Raw genomic sequence first — 18394 nt, 5'->3', positions numbered from 1 at the left:
CCGCGCCCCGCGCCGATGGCCGCCGCGCCGGGCTCCCCCGCGGCGCGTACCCGCCCGCGGACCTGACCCCGCGCGCCTGGGATGCGCCGGGAATGCGCGTCCTCCGGGCCTGCGGCTCCTCCCGGCTGAGCGCGGGGCGATGGACCTGAGCATGAAGAAGTTCACCGTACGCAGGTTCTTCTCCGTGTACCTGCGCAAGAAGTCGCGCTCCAAGAGCTCCAGTCTAAGTCGACTCGAGGTAAATGCCATCGCCTCTGTGCACGCAGGTACCCAGGTCCCCGCCGCGCCCTGGAGGATGCTGCGGGTCGCGGAGCCATCCCGAGCCCTTTCTATTGTCACATGCACGATACCCACAGACCCATGTCAGGGAGTTAAAGTTATTTGAGAGCCGGTCCGGTTTTTCTAAAACCGAACGCTATTGTTGGGACTTAGCAATAACTGGACCGGTCCTCGGGTTCTCCTCGGGGACTAAACTCTGCCCTGTGGAATTTCTAACTAATTTTGTTCCCGGGTCTGCGCAGGATGCGGAGTGGTCACCGTGCCCACATAGGTGCTGGGGTAGGGAGGGCGTTTCGGTCCGTACGGCTGGACCGCGGCTCGGTGTGGCACCTTCGAAGTCCCAAGAACAGAACCTCCGCGGCTCTCCCCTCGGTTGTGGGTCGTGGGGGTAGAGGGGTGGGTTTATATTTCTGTGGCCCACAGCCACACAAGTGCTACCGAATGGTGCAGATGTTGGTATATTTGAAATCAGTGTAGCATTGACCATATATATACATACATACGTTAAAAGGTAACCGCACAGTCTGCTCGGGCCAGTCTCAAACGGTGCTCAGTAGCGAAGTGCCTGGCGCAATATCCCTGCAGCCCCGGGTTTGATAGAGATTCGCCCTGAAACCCAGAGGACCCTGAAAATTATAACCTTTTTTTCTGTCCCTCATCTTGTCATCTTTGGGTTTCCAAAATCGCTGTGGACAGTTCTCTGATGTGGTTTTCTATTTCAGCAATCAGATCTTGTTCTCTTCATCCCGGTGTCCAAATTACATTGTTGAATCTATAGATGACCAAATGGTGGAACGCGTTTAAGTAAAAAGAGAGAGAGACATTGTGATGTTGGGGGAGGGGCTGGCCACACAGCTAGTGCTGCCCTTTGACGTTGCCCTGGCCTTTGCCACAAGGCTGGCACCTCCCTGGGTTTTGACTTGTTTCTAAGGAAGTCAAATCAATTGGAACAATGTCACATTTTTCATCTTGGTTTTCTTTGTCCTGGCTGCCATGATATTCGATACAGACATGGGCTGTTACAATTACCAGATCTTTACGCAAAGCTCAGGAATAGCCATGAATGCAGCAGGGAATTACTTGTATAAAAAGTTTGTTATGGTATCACTAAGTCAGAGTTGGACTGGACAGGACCTTTGTGGCTGGTTTCTGAAGGTAGAATGTATTTTTCAAACAAACACAACTGTTAATCAAATAATGGAGGAGGGCTTGCCTCAAACCTACATTGACAAAAATTAAACACGAATTCAGTGAGATAAATCATTTTCCTGGATCTCAGGCATTTTTTAAAAAGCTGAAGTTGATAAGACCAGAAAGTCAGAACAGTATTTACCTTTATGCCCAATAACTTTTTATTCATCAAAATGCCAAGTTTATTATACAGCTCCTTGTCTCCTTTCATTTATTGTCCTTGCCAAGGGGAGGCACAGGGGTGGGCAAACTCCCAGTGCTGGGCAGGAAGACCAGCAATAGATACCGGGCTGGGGTATCTGGCAGAGGGTCAGGAATCCCATCAGCTTGATATACTCACCTCCAGTGTTCGGGTTCAGCAGGGAGAACCAGGTCTGGGAAGTGCCTCAAAAAAATAACAATGAGAAACCAAGAGGGAGATAGAAATGAGGTTTTTTCAATGTGAAAAAAAAAAATCTAAACCATAAATACATGATCAGATGGGCAGAAGGTCAGCTGACTAGAGAGGAATGTGATCCATGAGCACTCCGTATAACCTGGATGCTGGGTGCCGGATAGAAGTACTGAGAAAGGTGGTCAGCTGGGACGCAAGGTCAGTTCTCTGCAAATGCATTCACCTGTCTCTTGTGAAAACTCAGGTAGGCGTGTTTTCCTATCATTCTGTTGACAGGGGGACTTCCCCCCAAATTGAGGATTTTGGTGGAAACTTACCAACTAATTCATCCTGCAATTGCTTTTTAAAAACCTGCTATGTGTTCAGCCCTTTTCTCAGCATTGTAGATCCAAAGCTACAAGTCCTAGAAGTCCTGGCCTCATGATGCCTCCACCTAGTGGGGGATCTGATAAGCCGCTGACCCTGTGCTTCCGTCCAGCAAGTTCCATATTCCTGCCCAGCTCCCTTTCCATCTTTTTCCAGAGAAGCCTGTTTACCCACTTGCTTATCCACAGCAGATTGTAGGCCAAGAAGCACTCATCAGAAAAATGTAAAATTGTGGAGTGGGGAAGGGGGGGTCTGTCAATAGTTTGAGGTCGAGTAATAGGACATATAAAGCGCTTAGCACGGATGTGTATTTTCTGTTTGGACTGATGAAAAAGATTACTCATTTTGTAAAAATAAACATTTTTTTCATTGTTTCTGTGAAATTTATTTTGTAAAATATACACGGAGACTGAAAATTTTTGTTTTTTGAATTCAGACTCTAGTGCCATAAATAGGAAAGTGACAGTAGTTACTTTAAGTTGAAAACACTGTTATCTTTATTAAAATGGCCTTCAGGGAGAGACTCAGTCTTAATATTTTCATACTTGCTTTTAAATTTAACTTTAATCTGGAATCCAACATTTGGTAAACTCTAACTAACAGAGAAGCCAAATTACTTAATCAGATTTGGAAACAGTTTATGAATGACAGCTTAAATATTTTTATAGTGTCTCAGCGTTGCACTGAGATAGCCAAATCGTTGACTCTGGCAAGAGTGATTTTTGGAGTTTCTAAAAGGAAATTGGGTATCTTTCCTAGACTTCTTTGTACGAGCCCTAGGAAGATATCAGCTTTCCCTGGCTGTCCACCTGATTTCAAGGTGTTGACCTCACTGCCTGAGAGCCTCCGCGCCTCCCTGGAGGGTCTAACCAGCTCCTGATTCAGCAGTCCACTTTGTAGATGAGGAAACAGAGCCAGGGAAGCCAAAGGACTCACTTATGCTCTGCGCCTAGACTGTTTTAAAGGAAGTTCTTGCTGTAAGAGTATGTGCCGTCTATTATTAATTTTAGCCCTTCTGATTTGTGGGGTTGCTGGAGTTTCCCGTGTATTAGATGAGGCTTGAAGGAAAGCTATTGTAATTATTAAAAGGAAATTACTCTGAGGGGTATTTTGGAAGGTGCTCCATAACCTAAAATTATTCTAGAGAACCTTGTTTGAAGTCAGAAAGTTCCGGGTAAATCTGGGCTTTGTATCCTGTCCTCCTGCATTGGGTTCTCGTGGGCATCTTTCACAGCAGGAGGCTGCTCCTGAACCCGTGAGCCCCATTTCCCTCCACTGTGAGATGGGCTGGGACCTCCTGCCTCGTAGGGTTAAAGTGATGAATGCGAGCTGTCGTACCTGTAGACTTCACGGGGAGTCTGGGTGGTGGCACTGCTTGTTAGCCACGGATACTGATGAATATTTTCTGGGCGAGGGATGGTTTTCACAGTGCTCATTGTCTCCTGGTGCCGTGTGAACCTGGGATTGCCCTGTGGCCTGCAAAACCCATGGCTTGTGCTATCCCAATAAACCCTCAGCCTGGTAATTAATAGTTTAGACGACCTTCCTCCATACTTAGGGGAAGAAAAGGCCAGAGATCACTTCTCCCAGGCTTCCTTCCATACCATCGTTCACTAGGATCAGCCCCATTGGCTAAGACGGAGTTTCCGTCGTCTGGCTGGATGGTGGTATTCCCCTTCCTTATCTTACGTATCACCCTGTGAGTCAGCTGCACCGGTCCGTGAATGCATTACCAATTCAGGCCCCAAAGCCATAGCATCAGAAGCTAAAGCGGCTTCTAGAGTCAGGAAATGCCCCAGCATCAGCATCCCAAGGTCGGGAGCTTCAGGAAGGCACCCTCCCTGGCTCAGCCTTCAGTTCCCCAGGAGAGACCTCAGAGGTCTGACGTTCAAGCTCCAAGCCTGGCGTGGGGCTGTGGAAGGTTGAGAGGGGTGGGCTAGGAAAGGCTTGGACAGGGATATAGTTTTTAAATTAATGAAAAGGGATCTTATTTACTCATTACAATTTATCTACCAGTTTGTTAAAGGTATCAGTGCTCAAAGACAGTTCAGTCCAGGAACGGCTATTTTGTGTGTAGCCACCAAAGCCGGGGAGTTGGTTCTCTTTAATTACCTGTCATTTTTGACATTTTTACTCAAAGACATTTGAGGGTGAGTGAGAAGGACAAAATGCAAGTCCTTTCGCTGGGACATGGGCAGTGGTAAGCTGTTGAGTGGAAGAATTTCATTTATTTATGTACTTGCTCAGCTGTTCACACGAAGAATTTGTAGCCTGTACCATGTACATTGTGCTAAACAGTTGGTACATAGGATGTGATCTTTGTATGATCTCTGCCCTCAATGGGCTTAGTGAGAGAGGCAGACCCGGGAATGGAACCTACCATGTGAAATTTCTAGCATCCGTGACTTAAACAGTCTAATTATATTGATTGGTAATTAATTTCTATTTCCCACAGTCGCAGGTCACCAAGTGTTGTCTGTGTGTGCATTTGAATATATTTTAATTGCTCACCCCTTTTAAAGGGAAGCATGATGTCCTAATAAAGTAAGTGCTGGCGGCTCTTAGTAAATCCTGGGAGTGATGTTGGCTCTGGTTATGGAGAAAAGGAAAGCTTCCTGGAAAGTTGAACATCAAGGCTTGTTCTTGGTGCTTGATAGGTAAGCTCTTCTTCCAGATCTTGGGTGGTTTCCCGGAAAACCATTTCGAATTAATATAATTTTCAGGTACTTTCAGTAAATGCACCCAAAAATTCTATGGGAAGCCTGATTTTTACTGGGCTTTCAGACAACAAGAACAACAACAAAAATCAGAGAAGACCGCAGAAAGGGTCCATATTAATAAGTATTTAATTTGCTTACTATTTTGCTTATATATGTTTATTTTAAACACACTAAAATTAATTTCTTTGTGGTCATTTCTTGGGATATGCGTTATCTCAGCAATTTCATGACATACTTGCTCTCCTTACATCAAAGAAAACTCCCCAAAATATTGTTGCTTTTTCAAAAGTATGTGAAAAGACAACCAAAAATATTGAGATTTCCCCCATTTGTCTTTTTCACCTCCTTTCTGCCTTCTTTCCCTAAGCCTCTGTGCCAACTGTCTTCCACCACACACCCCAATCTGGCAGAGACTGTTCCAGTATGTTTTTCATGCTTTCAGAAGCACAGGAAAGAAATGGAAATCCTCTGACTTATCACCCCGGGTTTCACCCTGCTGCTTGCATGCTGGGTGGACGGTTCTTAGTTGTGGCCAGTTAGTCAGTGGGTGGAAGAAGTCTGAACTCTCCGGGGCAGGGAGGGAGGTGGAGAGAGAGACGTTGGGGCTTGAGAGGCAGGACATGTTAACCAGTGTGGGGTGGGGTATTCAGTACATTCGGCTGCTCCAGTGGAAAGGGCTCCTCTGAAATATGGGGAAACTGAGGCTAGGTCTGTTTTGTATGGAGTTGGTAACCAGTAGTTTAGCCAGAAATAGCCTTCTTCTTGGGCCCGAAGGTGCTGTGCTTGTCAAGTAAGTACAGATGGGCTGGCAGTAGAGACATCCTCTGGAATGCTCTGCTTTGATTTCTGATGACGCTGGGTTGTGTTGTGCTGTATTTTTCCTCCAGCATTATATGTTTGCTGATATAGTTTCACTGGCAAAAGCTATTAAATTAAACTCAAGTAGGAATTATCAACAAATAGTCTGTTAAGCTACAGTTTGATTTAATCAAGCAAATGGATGAGGCACAAATATATTCAGTATAAAATATGGTTCATCATGTCTGGTTTGCAGCTGTGTCAGAAGCCTTTCCTGCTCGGAGCTAGCAAGGAGGCGTAGTGGTGGGGTAGTTAGCCACGAGGCACCTGCCCTCCGCGCTCTGGATGGCGAACGTGTGCGCAGTGACCACAAACCTGTGATTTCTCACGAGGCGGGCAAGAGCCTGCGTTTGAAACCACCCGAGATGTGCTGTGACAGACTCTTCTCCATTAAACCGTAGTCAGGCTCCTCTGGGTCCCCTTTGCAATGAGGCTCTGACCTTGGGCTCCTGCGTTGTCCTTGCAGTGCCCAGTGTTAGCAAGAATCCCGCTGAGCCAATTTAGAGAGAACCACCGCTGCCCCCAGCCCTGATATCTGCCTGAATTCACAATCCCCACCACTCCTCAGGTGATGTCTGGTCACCCCCTGCCTGCAGGGAGAATCCTACCAGGTCAGTTTACAAAGACTCACCTTGCCCTCACCGACCCTCCAGCTCTGCTCCTTGCCCACAAATCCCCACTCTTCCTTCCTGTATCTGGGTCCAGCTCCGTCTCTCTCCCGTACCGCGAGACCGCATTGCAGTGCTCGGGTGAATGGAGTCTTCCTTGCTGTCGTAGCAGGGGTCAGAATAATCTTCCTTGGCCAGTACTTATTGTTATGGTAATTGGCATATGTATCTTGAGATCCATGAAGGCATGACCCAGGGCCACCACTGGTCAGAGAACCCTACTTGGTTCCACCCAGAAAATACACAGTGCAGCCGGCCACTCCTCCATGAGCTTTGGTCCTTGGGATCCCCAGGCCATGTTCCTGTCCCTCCACACCCTGCACAGTGCTACCTCCCTGCCTCTGGACGTGCCCCAACCTTGCTGGCTGCCCCTTCTCCGGGCCACCTGGCACGCCCTTGTCTCTGCCCTGAGCCTCGCCAGGTATGTCACCCGTTTGGGTTCCTACCTGCTCAGCTGTAGGGGGCAGCCGTATACTAATACCATCCTCGTGTTACGAAATGCTTGGAAAGTGAAATGGGCCTCGGCAGGGGGCGGGGGGCGGGAGGTCTGCACTTGCTTTCTGGGGTGTTACACAAAGCTGGCTTTGGTTGGACCCTGTCTGTGACGAGTTTTGCACTACATTATGGAAACGTGGAGTTTCTCTCCTCTTTTGTCAGCCTCTCTTGCCCTTCTGAGGACACATCTGCTTCAGGTTAGTGTTATCACCGCCAAGCAGCTTTTCCGAAGCTTTGGCTCTGTTAAGGTTACCAAGAGTGGTGGTTTAATCTACAGTGCTGTCGTTTTGAATGTAAGTCATGGAACAGCAGCTCTCGTGAAACAGAGAAGGGAGTCCACACTGTTCTGGGGTCAGCCCTTGAGCTCGGGGACTAACAGCATGGCCGGGACTGGGAATGTTGGAAGAGGGGTGAGGCGTTCCTAGATACTCTCCAGCTTCTTATAGAGAAGAACTGTGCTGTCTTTTGACTGCTCTGTGCTCCCGTATGAAATGAACAATAGTCACAAAACTGAATCCGCGACTGAGTACTTAGACTGTTGGCCATTGTGTTTTCTTCTGTTGCCAGAGGAAAGAGGGCTGTGAATGAGACTGGCAGGCTTCACGCCCCTGGAATGATTCATGTGCCATATTTGCAGGCCTGGGATTTTCGGAGGGACATTAGCCGGAACACACCTCGGGACCTGCTTCGCTGCGTCTCTGCAGCTCCCGTGAGCTGGGACACTCTGCGCTGAGACGATCCCGCCACGCCGTCCAGCCCAAGGCCCACTGGCTTGCAGCTTGTACTCATTAAAATGTGCAGTTGAATTTATAAGGGGAAGGAATGGAGGGATTCTACTTGGAAAGACTCTATTTTGGAATATTTTTGGTAGAAATGCTCTAATGATTACTTAAGAAAATTGTTCATTCGGGTCCCCATGTTAACACTTATGGACCAAGATAATTGTAGACTTTCTAGAACTAAAGTTAGTACTAATCTTAATTTCCAAATTTATTTTCACGTCCGAAGTATAGCGTGGAGAATTCCTTTCTAAAGATGACCATAAAAGAAAGCACATTAGTCAGGAACGTGAGTAAAATGCAAGAGGAGGCCCAAAGATGCGGTGGCACGTCCGTGTGTGGGAAGGTGTCCGTGAGGCCGGAAGGCAGTGGCGGAAGCCCCGTGGAGCCATGCAGGCCCCACTGGGGCTTGTGGGACCCCCCATTCGCTCGGCCGCCCACCGGGGAACCGCCGAGGTGCGTCACGGCCGCACTCCGCAGGGTGAATGCACAGAGGTGCTCTGGGAGACATTCCTGTCCCAGGACTTGCTAAAGTGACTTTCTTTGGTTGACTTTGAAGATAAAGCAAAGGAAAGAAAACCAGACAACTGAAGCAGAAAGGAGCCCTTATTTTTAGAACCCCTTTGGCTCCTCGCCGTTGGCTGCGATTATAATGACCTGAGGGAACAGGGCAGGTGTGCTGCTGAAATAATACACTGGCAGTTGGAGCTAACTGCCTGCACCCCAGAGAACCCCAAGAAATAGCAGGAGGTCGGGCATGACTGCTGTATTTCTGGGTCTTATGTTTCTAGATCTCGCATGCATTCTGATGCGTGACTTAGTCAAGACTTTGTAGGATCCATTCCAGCAGTGAAGTGGATAACAGTGTTCGACCTGATAGGCTATGCGGAAGCTGATGTGCACAGGGCTCGTGTACGTGCTCGCGTACGTGCATGTGGTGGGCTGCGACGGCTGGAAGGATTTAGACTGTTGGAAAATCTTTATCACTACGTGTCACTGTTTTCTTTGACAGCCTGTGTTTTGAGGCTCAGGACAATGGGACTCCAAGCATTGGCATAAGAACGTAAGAGTGACTCTTCAGAATGGACCGTAGTCATTTTGCATGTGCGTTAGGGAGGGAGAAGGGATACAGACTGGAGATGTCATCCCAACACTGACGGGGCTCCTGCCCACTAGCGGTGATGGGCACGGCCGGATCAGGCTTTCTGCTACGATCTCCACATCCCACCCACAGAGCGAGCGCTGAGTGTGGCTTTCTGCCGTCATTTCTAGTGCTGCACTCAGTCCCACCCACCCACAGACCCTCCCTCAACCCCCTGTGTTGTCCCCTCTGAGTGGCTGTCCCCCAGCCCAGGCCTATGCACTCAGCCCTTCCTCCACACCCAGCCACCCCTTTTGCTCAGAGCTCCTCCATGGATGCGTGAGTACAGGGCCGCCTCCTTCCCCGGAGGACTGGCTCTGGAGCACTGGGTTTGGACAGAGAAACTCTGGGAATTGGTGCAGGGAGGTAGTCACTGCTCTGTGACCCAGGATGGAGGAGAGCAGGCTGCCCTGAGTCCTCGCGTAGAGGGTGCTTTGTGTTCAAAACCACATCTAGACGGGAGGACGGTGTTAAATAGAGAAGCAACGGGAGAAGGTCTTCCTTGTGGTGTGGGCTCGGTCACCCATTTCTGTGGTGTTCCGGGTTTTTGTAAAATTTCTCAAATCACATGTCCTCCTGCTGGGTCAGGCCCAGCTGTTGGGGAGGCGCACCCCCGTCCTCCCTGATGCTGTCATCTGTGTGGACGCGATCCTCCATACTAGCTCACTGCTTTGTGGCTGCGTGTGAATAAAACCCTTCGAACCGGCCTGCAGCTGATCAGAAGCCCATCGGCTCTACTCCAGTGGCTCTGCGTCCATGGACAGCGCGAGCGGTCCTCAGGACTCTTGTCCAGCTGTGTCCTACACGGGCGCTGTCCGTGCACTGAGCATCTTCTGTTATGTGTGGGGTCCTTGGAGGCCTCAGGTATTAACTGAATATTCACTACGTGCCTAGAAATTATCTGTAGGGCTTGCGTTTAGGGAGTTAGTGTAGGAAGAAATGGTCATGACCTAGTACTAATGGCGGGGGAAGTAACACCGCCGTGTCCGTGCAACAAATAAGAAATTCTTATACACCTGCATGTCAGCTTCACATGGTCCGGCGCTGGGCAGCTCACAACGGTAAGGCTGCTGTTTGCGTTCGAAACGTTTCCGTACAAGTGGCGTCCCGTCTACGCTCACAGTGTAGCTGCTGATAGTGTCGTCCCGCGATAAAGACCGTGGGAAAAAGCAAATCATTTTGATCATTTAAAATGTCTTAAAGCTGTAAAATATCTTAAAAGGTGAAGAAACTATCAACATTTTAAGATGTCAGGAATTTCGACATATATGAACACCAGCAATTTTTGAAAACTGAGAAACAATAAAAGCCGATAGGATTTTTACTTCCAAAGCTCGTGCTTACGGAAGAATGGGTTTAATTGCAGGAGGACGGCTTTTGTGACATCTCTGAAGGCAGTTTGTCATCAGCTGTAAAGCTCTCCAACTCCTAATGCTGGTTTTCTGTGACCCATAATGTCACTTTAAAGCTTCAGTGCCCAAGACGGCTTCCCGGCTCGTGAACGGAGCAGAAGGAGCCAGGTTCTGCCAAGGGCTCCCACTGTGCCCGTGACCTCTGGGACCTCCAGGACCTTGCCTCTGTGTGGGACTCCACAGCCTCTAGGCACCCCTTCTGCAGTCCCGTGCTTCTTCCCCTCGCCACTCTGGCTCAGCCCTTGCTGGCCAAGCACGATTGATGTCCTTCCTTCGTGGTTTAGGCAGGAAGGTCGCGGCTTCTCTAACATCCCAGATGGGCAGCCGTTCATTCCGATGTGACCTGGAGTCTCACTGGTGTCTGAATACAGGACTTGCCTTACTTAAAAAGAAAAAAGCCATCCTATCTGATAGCTTCAGAAGTCTTAAAACTCTTTTCTTACCCCTCCCTCCATCCCCAAACCCTCCCTCATTTTCCCTTCCCTCTGTGAACCCCAATATGTGGTGCATGACCAGTGAGCCGTGCCCTGAAAAGCATCTGTGAGTGTGGAAACGCGGTGTTCTTTGCAGCTTGCTGGAGAAGGGCCCTGCTGACTCGACACCCAGGGGACTCCACCGCTAGTTTTCTAGTTGGGACCCTCGGCGGTGATGAACCCTTTAGTTATGAGCACTGAAATGCTGACAACAGCAGGTGATGATCGTGGCCCCATGTCCTGCTGGGACGCAGTGGCAGGAGTCCCCCATCAGCCGGGGAGCACCGGAGGGCCCAGCCCCAGCATCCACGTGTGACACACTGGGCTGGCGTGCTGGCGGGGGGCGGGGCACGGCATCCTTGACCAGATGGAAGGCTGAATAATGGCCCCAGAAGGGATCCATCCATGTCCTAACCCCGGGACCCTGTGAATGTGACAGTATTTGAGAAAAGGCACTTTGCTGATTGGATTCAGTGAAGGGTCCTGAGAAGGACAGTCCTGGATGACCCAGGGGGGCCCCAAAGTCATCACCTGTCCTGACGAGAGGGAGGTAGGGGGAGACTGAGAGGAGGGAGCAGGGGCCCTGATGACAGAGGAAGAGCCACCATAAGCTGGAGAACGAGGACTCGGTTGTCCCAGAGCCTGCAGGAGGACCCAGGTCTGTCCGCAGCAGGGACGCTGATCTTGGACTTCTGCCCTCAGGAACCGTCAGAGAGAAGTCTGTGGTGTTGCCGGCCGCTGAGTCTGTGATTTGGCACAGCAGCAGATGGGACTGGCCCGGGGGGTCACCTGGTTTTGAGTTGGACCCCCTGTTGTGGAAGAGGCACCACAAGGCGAGGGGCTGTCCTTTGGCCTCCTGGGGGGACAACATGTCAGGAAATGTGCAAGACCTCGGCTCAGAGCCTGGGCCCCCGGACGTGTCTTGGGGCCTGTTGGGGTCAGCACGGTGTGTCTGAGGGTCCGCCCTGGTGTGAGGCTGGAGGCGGGGGACCCACCACCAGCGGTGGCCGTGGCTTTCTCAGAGGCTTGTGGGACTCCCGGGAAGCTCACCACGCACGCAGCAGAGATCTGTGAAGCACTCGCTTGAGGGGTGAAGCCTGTGCTCACGGAGCTGGCGTTCTCCTGGGGAAGACAAAAGGCCAGATTGACACAGAAAAATGTACCAGTGATGACAGTGTGGGGAGAGAAGCCTCGCGGAGTGAGCAGGAAACCAGGGGGACAGAGAGAGCAAGCTCTGATAGTGTGGCCCGGGAAACATCTCGGGGTCATTTTAGCAGGGGGGACAGAGCAGGGGTGCGGTTCCTGGTGTCTCTGAGTGTTCCTCAGGGAGAAACAGGTGCAAGGGTGTGTGGGGGTGGGGGCAGCCGCAGAGTGGGAGGACCAGAGCCAAGAGGGGCCTTGCAGCCTGGAGGGGTTGTATCTCAGCCTAAAGGGGTCCTTCCAGGGAGTCACAGGGCCACCTCTGCCTTAGAAAGCCCCTCCCAAATGGGGTGTGGGAAGCGGACCCTAGGATGGTAGGAGGAGCCGGAAAGCTGTGTTTGATGAGGGTTGGCAGGGCTCACGGCTCCCCCCAGACCGGACCCCAGCCTAAGTGAGAGCGGAGCCACGGACAACATCCAGGCCGTGGGTGAGAGCTACCCCAGGGAGGTGGCGTGAGTGGGAAGATCACAGGGTGTGGCCTGGGGAGCCACCTCGAGCTCTCCTTTGTTGGTCCCAGGTCAAGGTGCCCCCGGACAGGGAGGTGCTGGCAAGTAGACAGAATTGCTTTCGGAGGCTCACGCTGCAGTGGGTTTGCAGTACTGAGCCTTACCTTCCGCCAGCGCCGCCCTGCCATCCGCGGGCTCGTCGAACGCCACGTCAGAGGCGCTAATGAAGGACTGCAAATGCACTTCCAGTAAAGGGGCCCAGCAGAGGCAGTCATGTGTCGGGATGGGAATTTTTCCTGATTCCTAGATCAGACTTCTCCTCCAACTTTGGAAGTCTGCACACATGCTTTTCACTAAGGACTTGAAATATAAGAAAAGATCCTAAAAATTTGGTACAAAGGGATACCTCCTTTTCCTCAGGCTAAGCCTTCTCTGTGCGTTCTTTTTTTTTTTTTTTTAAGATTTTATTTATTTCAGAGAGAGAGCATGCGCACAGGCAGGGGGAAGGGCAGAGGAGAGAGACTCTCAAGCAGACTCCCCATCAAGCATGGAGCCCGATGCGGGGCTCAATCTCAGGACCCTGAGATCATGACCTGAGCCAAAATCAAGAGTTGGACACTCGACTGACTGTGCCACCTGGGTGCCCCTTCTTTGTGTGGTCTGTTACCACTGAGCAGCTACTTATTTTTAAAAAGAAATAATCAAGGGATGGGCATGGATGAGAGAGAAGGATGGGGAACAAGGAGAAGGGAAGATGGAGGGAAAGATGGGGAGAGTGAAGTCAGCAGACGCGGAGGGGGAGCAGGAGCAGGTGGGCAGACAAACAGAGAAGGATGCCTGAAAGGAAGACCAGAGACTAACATGGAGAGGATTTGGTAGTGGCCACTTAGGAAGGAACATCAAAATGTGGGAAGAAATTGACACCCAGACTGTGAAGTTCTGCTGCCCCCCCTCCGTGAGCACGAACGCAGCCCGGCAGGTGGGAGTGGATGGATGGAGAGTTCCCCGTGGGCTCCACAGAGGCTTCCCTAACCTACATTAGAGACACAGGACTGCTCACAGCTGAGACGGAAGGAAGGTGGCACGGAGCAGGGGCACAGAGCTCCTCATGTCCGGGCCTCTCACCCTGGTTCATAACTGAGGCACCGAGCAGAGGGACGGGACGTGAACCTGGAGTGAACTCCGCGTGTCTACAGCTGTCTTCTGCTTTTCCATGGCCTGAAATCTGGCTCACATGTACCCTGCCCTCACTGCAGGGAGGGCAGACGTCTCTCAGCAGATGGTGGAGGGGCCGGGAATCCTGGAGCCGCTCTCTGGTTGCTTACGTCACACCTGGCAGATGCAAGGTGGGGCCACGCTGAGCCGTGGAACTTCCCCAGCAGGACGCAGGAGCCTCCCCCAGACTCTTGTAAGCGGGGACAGCCTAGTTCCCTCCTGTTGCCCTAAGCTTACCCCAAGACTGGTGGGCAGAGCTCTGGCATCCAGGGGTGGCAACACCAAGGAAAAATTGGAGGGAAAAAAAATCAACAACAACCAAAACAGGACTTGGAGAGGGACTTTGTTTTGTTTTTTTAGATCTTATTTATTTATTTGACAGAGAGGCAGCGAGAGAGGGAACACAAGCAGGGGGAGTGGGAGAGGGAGAAGCAGACACCCCACTGAACAGGGAGCCCAATGCAGGGCTGGATCCCAGGTCCCCAGGATCATGACCTGGGCCGAAGGCAGACACTTAAGGACTGAGCCACCCAGGTGCCTCAGAGAGGGACTTTGGAGAGAGGGTCACGTGTCAGTGAACTGGCGGAATTGCGTCTGAGGTTAGAGAACGCAGAGGGTGTTCCTGTGTGTAGTTGACCAGAGCCGCTCGTGGGCCCCCAGGGAGCTCCGCGCCACAGCCTTCCCTCACACCCAGCGGGGGTATCCCTGACTGCTGGGGCCAGAGGAGCCTTCGACGCTATTTAGAGCTTTATGGAAATATAAGAAGGTGTTGTCATCTACACAACAGTGGAAAATAGTTGTGAGGAGCCCAAGGAGGGATTAGAGTTTGTACAATATCGGTGATGAAAGACTCCAGAATGTCAACTTACAAGATCTTGTTGTACTTCCCGAGTCTTCATAAGCGAAGTGCTCTGTGGATGTCACCCCTGCAGGGTCATGTCATCACTGCCAGCCCTTCTTGGCATTTGTAAACACGTGGGGGTCTGTAGTTACCATCCGAGTGCCTTTCGCGTCTCCAGACACACGCCTGTCACTGACATAGCGGCAGATATGGCACTCCCAGAGCTCCTCCATCTGGGGGTAGAAAAGGAGAGGCAAAACCAGGATTAACACGACTATTACTCTTCTAATCCACAAGCCCTTCATGCATTTTCTCCTTCCTGCAGTGAAGGAAATGGAGCCATTTGAAAATTGATGTACACAAGTGTTCTTTCATAGCAGAGGAGAGTATGAAATATTCTCTGTGACAGTCTGGGGATTAGAACAAAATGATCCAGTCTCTATACATGTATGTTTATATATACATGTGTTTGTAAGTACACATATGTGTACACATATGAGACCATGAGGTAGCCCAGACTACGAATGGAGCCAACCTGCAGAGACAAGCAGAGCCAGCCGCGGGGACGTGACGTTGGAGCCCTGCTTCCGCCGACGCCTGAAATCCAAGTACCCTGGGACATTTAGTTACGTGACCTAGCCAGCTCCCTTTATGGTTTAAGCCAGTTTCACTTGAGTTTTTGCTTATGTGAATAAAATCATCCTGGAACAACATATGATTTAATTACCTTTGCATAAGAACCCTAAAAAGTAAGTAAATTATACTCTTTGTACAGACAAAAAACTGAATACTAAAGCTCCGAGAGCTTGACAGGGGTCGTGCTGATCGTACTAAAAGTGGGGAATCCAGACTCAAACTAGGTCCTGTTGCCTCCAGAACATGTGCCCTCAACCATTATGATGTATATTGGACACCAAATAACATGTCCAGATCACATTCCCTGCTCCGTACACTGGCCAGGAAAATGCCATCTCAGCAATGTGCTCAGTCTGAAAAATGAGAAGTGGACTCCCTTATGAGGTATATATTGTGTCTCAGTTCTAGAGACCCTGTAGCAGGCGTCTGCTACATACAGGTGTTCAGTTCACATGTAGCAGCTCATACGTGTGGCTGCTTCCCAGCCCCGTCCCACTGGAGGGAGCTCAGGAGATTAGCGCGTCCAGCCCCTTCAGGAGTCCTGGGTTTCAGACCCTAGAGAACTGATCCTTCCACCAAGCCACAAAGCTTCTGATGCCTTTATAACTACAGAGAAGAGGTGTCTGCCACTACACCTTATGTTCCCCCTTGGCCCCTGTTTTGTGTCCCCGTGGTAAAGACTGCGGTGACGGGCAGAGCCGAGCATGCTGAGCAGACCCCCCAGAGGAATACAGCCGGATGCTGCTCCCTGGGAGGGGCACTCGGTCCTGCTGCTGCACTTTTGTTACTGGTTCTTTAGCATAAATGGACATATGTGGTATACTATTTAACCATTTTAGAAACATTGATTGAATTCTGATGGAACAGGAACATGTCTTAATAAGATGTGTATTTGGAAAGCATAATAATATTTTTAAATTGATGTTTCAAAACATAAGACAAATGCTTTTTCAGATTTTCCAATTTAATTGAGGTGATAACCTTGGGGAAAATTAAAGTTAGATTGTTTTCATTCATTGAAACAGACAAAAGGTATTACATGTCTGCAGTTGTTCTGTTCTTTCAGTGTGTTTACTGGGTCTAAAGATACTTTTGTATCCCTGTTGACTTTTCTTTCTCTGTACTCTCCATTCTAAAATCTAGAATATATAAATAGTAAAGAAGTAAGCATTGAAAACAAGATAAAAATGGGTCCTGATTCTAGGAAAATTGTTTTATTTATCATAATTAGCTCCCCACTTCTTAAAATTATTCAGTTATAACTATACATAATAACTGGATATGCATGTACTCATTTTATAGAATACATTTTATGAGAACATTATAACATTGTTTTCTTTGCTGTTATTTTTCACATGCTTTTATGGCCAAATTTCACCAGCACTGTCTTTTAACTGTAGTGACCATATTTTGATAAATTACTGGAAGGAAATGGCTGTAGAAACAGTGTACAAAACTATGATATATGAAGATGCATGTGCAAACCACCTTTTCTGCCCTGGAGATATCTGTAAACTTCATCCTAAATGCATTCAGAAGTGTTCGGCATCAGGAAACATGTCAGCTAATTCCTAGGATCTTATCTCCATTTACCATCCTGAATTCTTTCCTCAATTCCGAGGAATTGTGTCCTTGATTTGTGCTTATAGGTGATGGTCAACTAACTCTCTCAAAACTCAGGAGATTCACCTTAATTTTCACCCCTGCTCTATCACCATTGTCTATGTTGACTGGATTATTTTATTCACAGGAAAGTACGGAGCCATTTGCTTTTACCTTTCATGATCTTGTCACACTGCTTGGGTGTGACAAGAGTAATAACTTGCTTTTTATACATTTATTAAATTGGTCTGCCACACGTTGTACTAAATGCCTCGTGTGCTCACATAACCGTGTCAGCATACGTACTTACATGATATTTACCATGAAGTATTGCTGTGTCTGGGAAGCCGTTCCGGTGTTGAACTCCATAGCAAAAGATGTAGTGAGGAGATGAGCGTAGAGAACAAAAATCAAAACAAGAAAAAAAGGGTAAGAATGATCATAAAAATGTGTAAAAGAGAACAAGTGATTCGAAGCTAATAAATTCTCTGTAGCCAGAAGTCTGTTTCTTGGTTTGTCCCTCTCTCTCTCTTTTCTCCCCTTTGTTCATTTGTTTTGTTTCTTAAATTCCACCTGAGTGAGATCATATGGTATTTGTCTTTCTTTGACCGGCATATTTTGCGCATTACACTCTCTAGCTCCATCCATGTTGTTGCAAATGACAAGATTTCATTCTTTTTTATGCCTGAGTAACATTCCATTGTGGGTATACACCACATCTTTATCCGTTCATCAGTCAGTGGACACTTGGGCTGCTTCCATGGTTTGGCTATTGTTGAAAATGCTGCTATAAACATAGGGGCGCATGTATCCCTTCGAACTACTATTTTTGTATTCTTTGGGTAAATACCTAGTAGTGCAATGACTGGATCATAGGGTGGTTCTATTGTAACTTTTTGAGGAAACTCCATACTGTTTTCCACAGTGGCTGCACCAGTCCCACCACAGTGCCAGAGGGTTCCCTTTTCTCAATACCCTTGCCAATACCTGTTTCATTTTTTTCTATTAAAAAAAAATTCCTATCTTCCTGGTTGTTTGGATTTGGGAATAACAATAGCTTCTGTCTAAATATGTATCAACTTTAGAAGAAACAGAATAAACATCTAAAGAATAATTCCACATCTGTGAGGGACCAAGATTGAAGGCTAACAGAGTTGAGGAAGTTTTTTCTTGAAGAACGGAGCAAGAAATAAATGAGGGGACGTTCTATAAGACTCAGAGGAAAAAAGCCATTAGACCTTTTACCCATTTCAGAATGTTGCCTCTATCTGTGTGGTGTCCAGAGACATATGCTTTAATAGCCTTTCAGATCCAAACAATAGTCAAAATGTTATATGTCCCTGGAGACTCAAATGTTAACTCCTGATTTTGTCTCTCTCACAGATGGAAATAATCCCAAATCTGTAACTGGAAATTCTCGGATGTGGATTTGTGTCTTCCACTTATGAATAGATTGTTAAATCAGAAGTGAGAATTTTGAGTTGAGCATTTTTTATTTTTGTAGCACCAAACGGGATTATTTACAGGAATATAAGGATACTTTCTTCCACCATAGAAATGAATAGAGGTATCCAGCTTCTAACCTGCTGACTGCCTGTTTTTCTCAGTGGGGGAGGGAGCATCCTTCATGCAGGGCAGGGGGGGGGGCGGCTCCATTTCCTAATTGTGTTCTCCTTCC

General features: G+C 48.7%; 1 protein-coding gene across 3 annotated transcripts in view; it reads left to right on the top strand.

Annotated features, from left to right (window-relative positions):
* RPS6KA2 (ribosomal protein S6 kinase A2) overlaps positions 1-18394 on the top strand; it is a 341018-nt gene that overhangs the window by 175909 nt on the left and 146715 nt on the right. Inside the window, exon 1 of one of the 3 annotated variants that reach the window (XM_002918704.4) lies at positions 7-238. The exons of the other annotated variants lie outside the window; for them this stretch is intronic. Within the exon in view, the coding sequence (XP_002918750.1) occupies positions 140-238 (99 nt within the window). The 5' untranslated portion in view covers positions 7-139. Of the gene's footprint in view, positions 1-6; positions 239-18394 lie in introns of those variants that run through there. 3 annotated transcript variants of the gene reach the window in all.

Source organism: Ailuropoda melanoleuca, chromosome 10, assembly GCF_002007445.2.
Source record: "Ailuropoda melanoleuca isolate Jingjing chromosome 10, ASM200744v2, whole genome shotgun sequence".
In the NCBI taxonomy this organism is placed as follows: Eukaryota; Metazoa; Chordata; class Mammalia; order Carnivora; family Ursidae; genus Ailuropoda; species Ailuropoda melanoleuca.
This window is presented reverse-complemented; position numbering and strand designations above follow the sequence as displayed.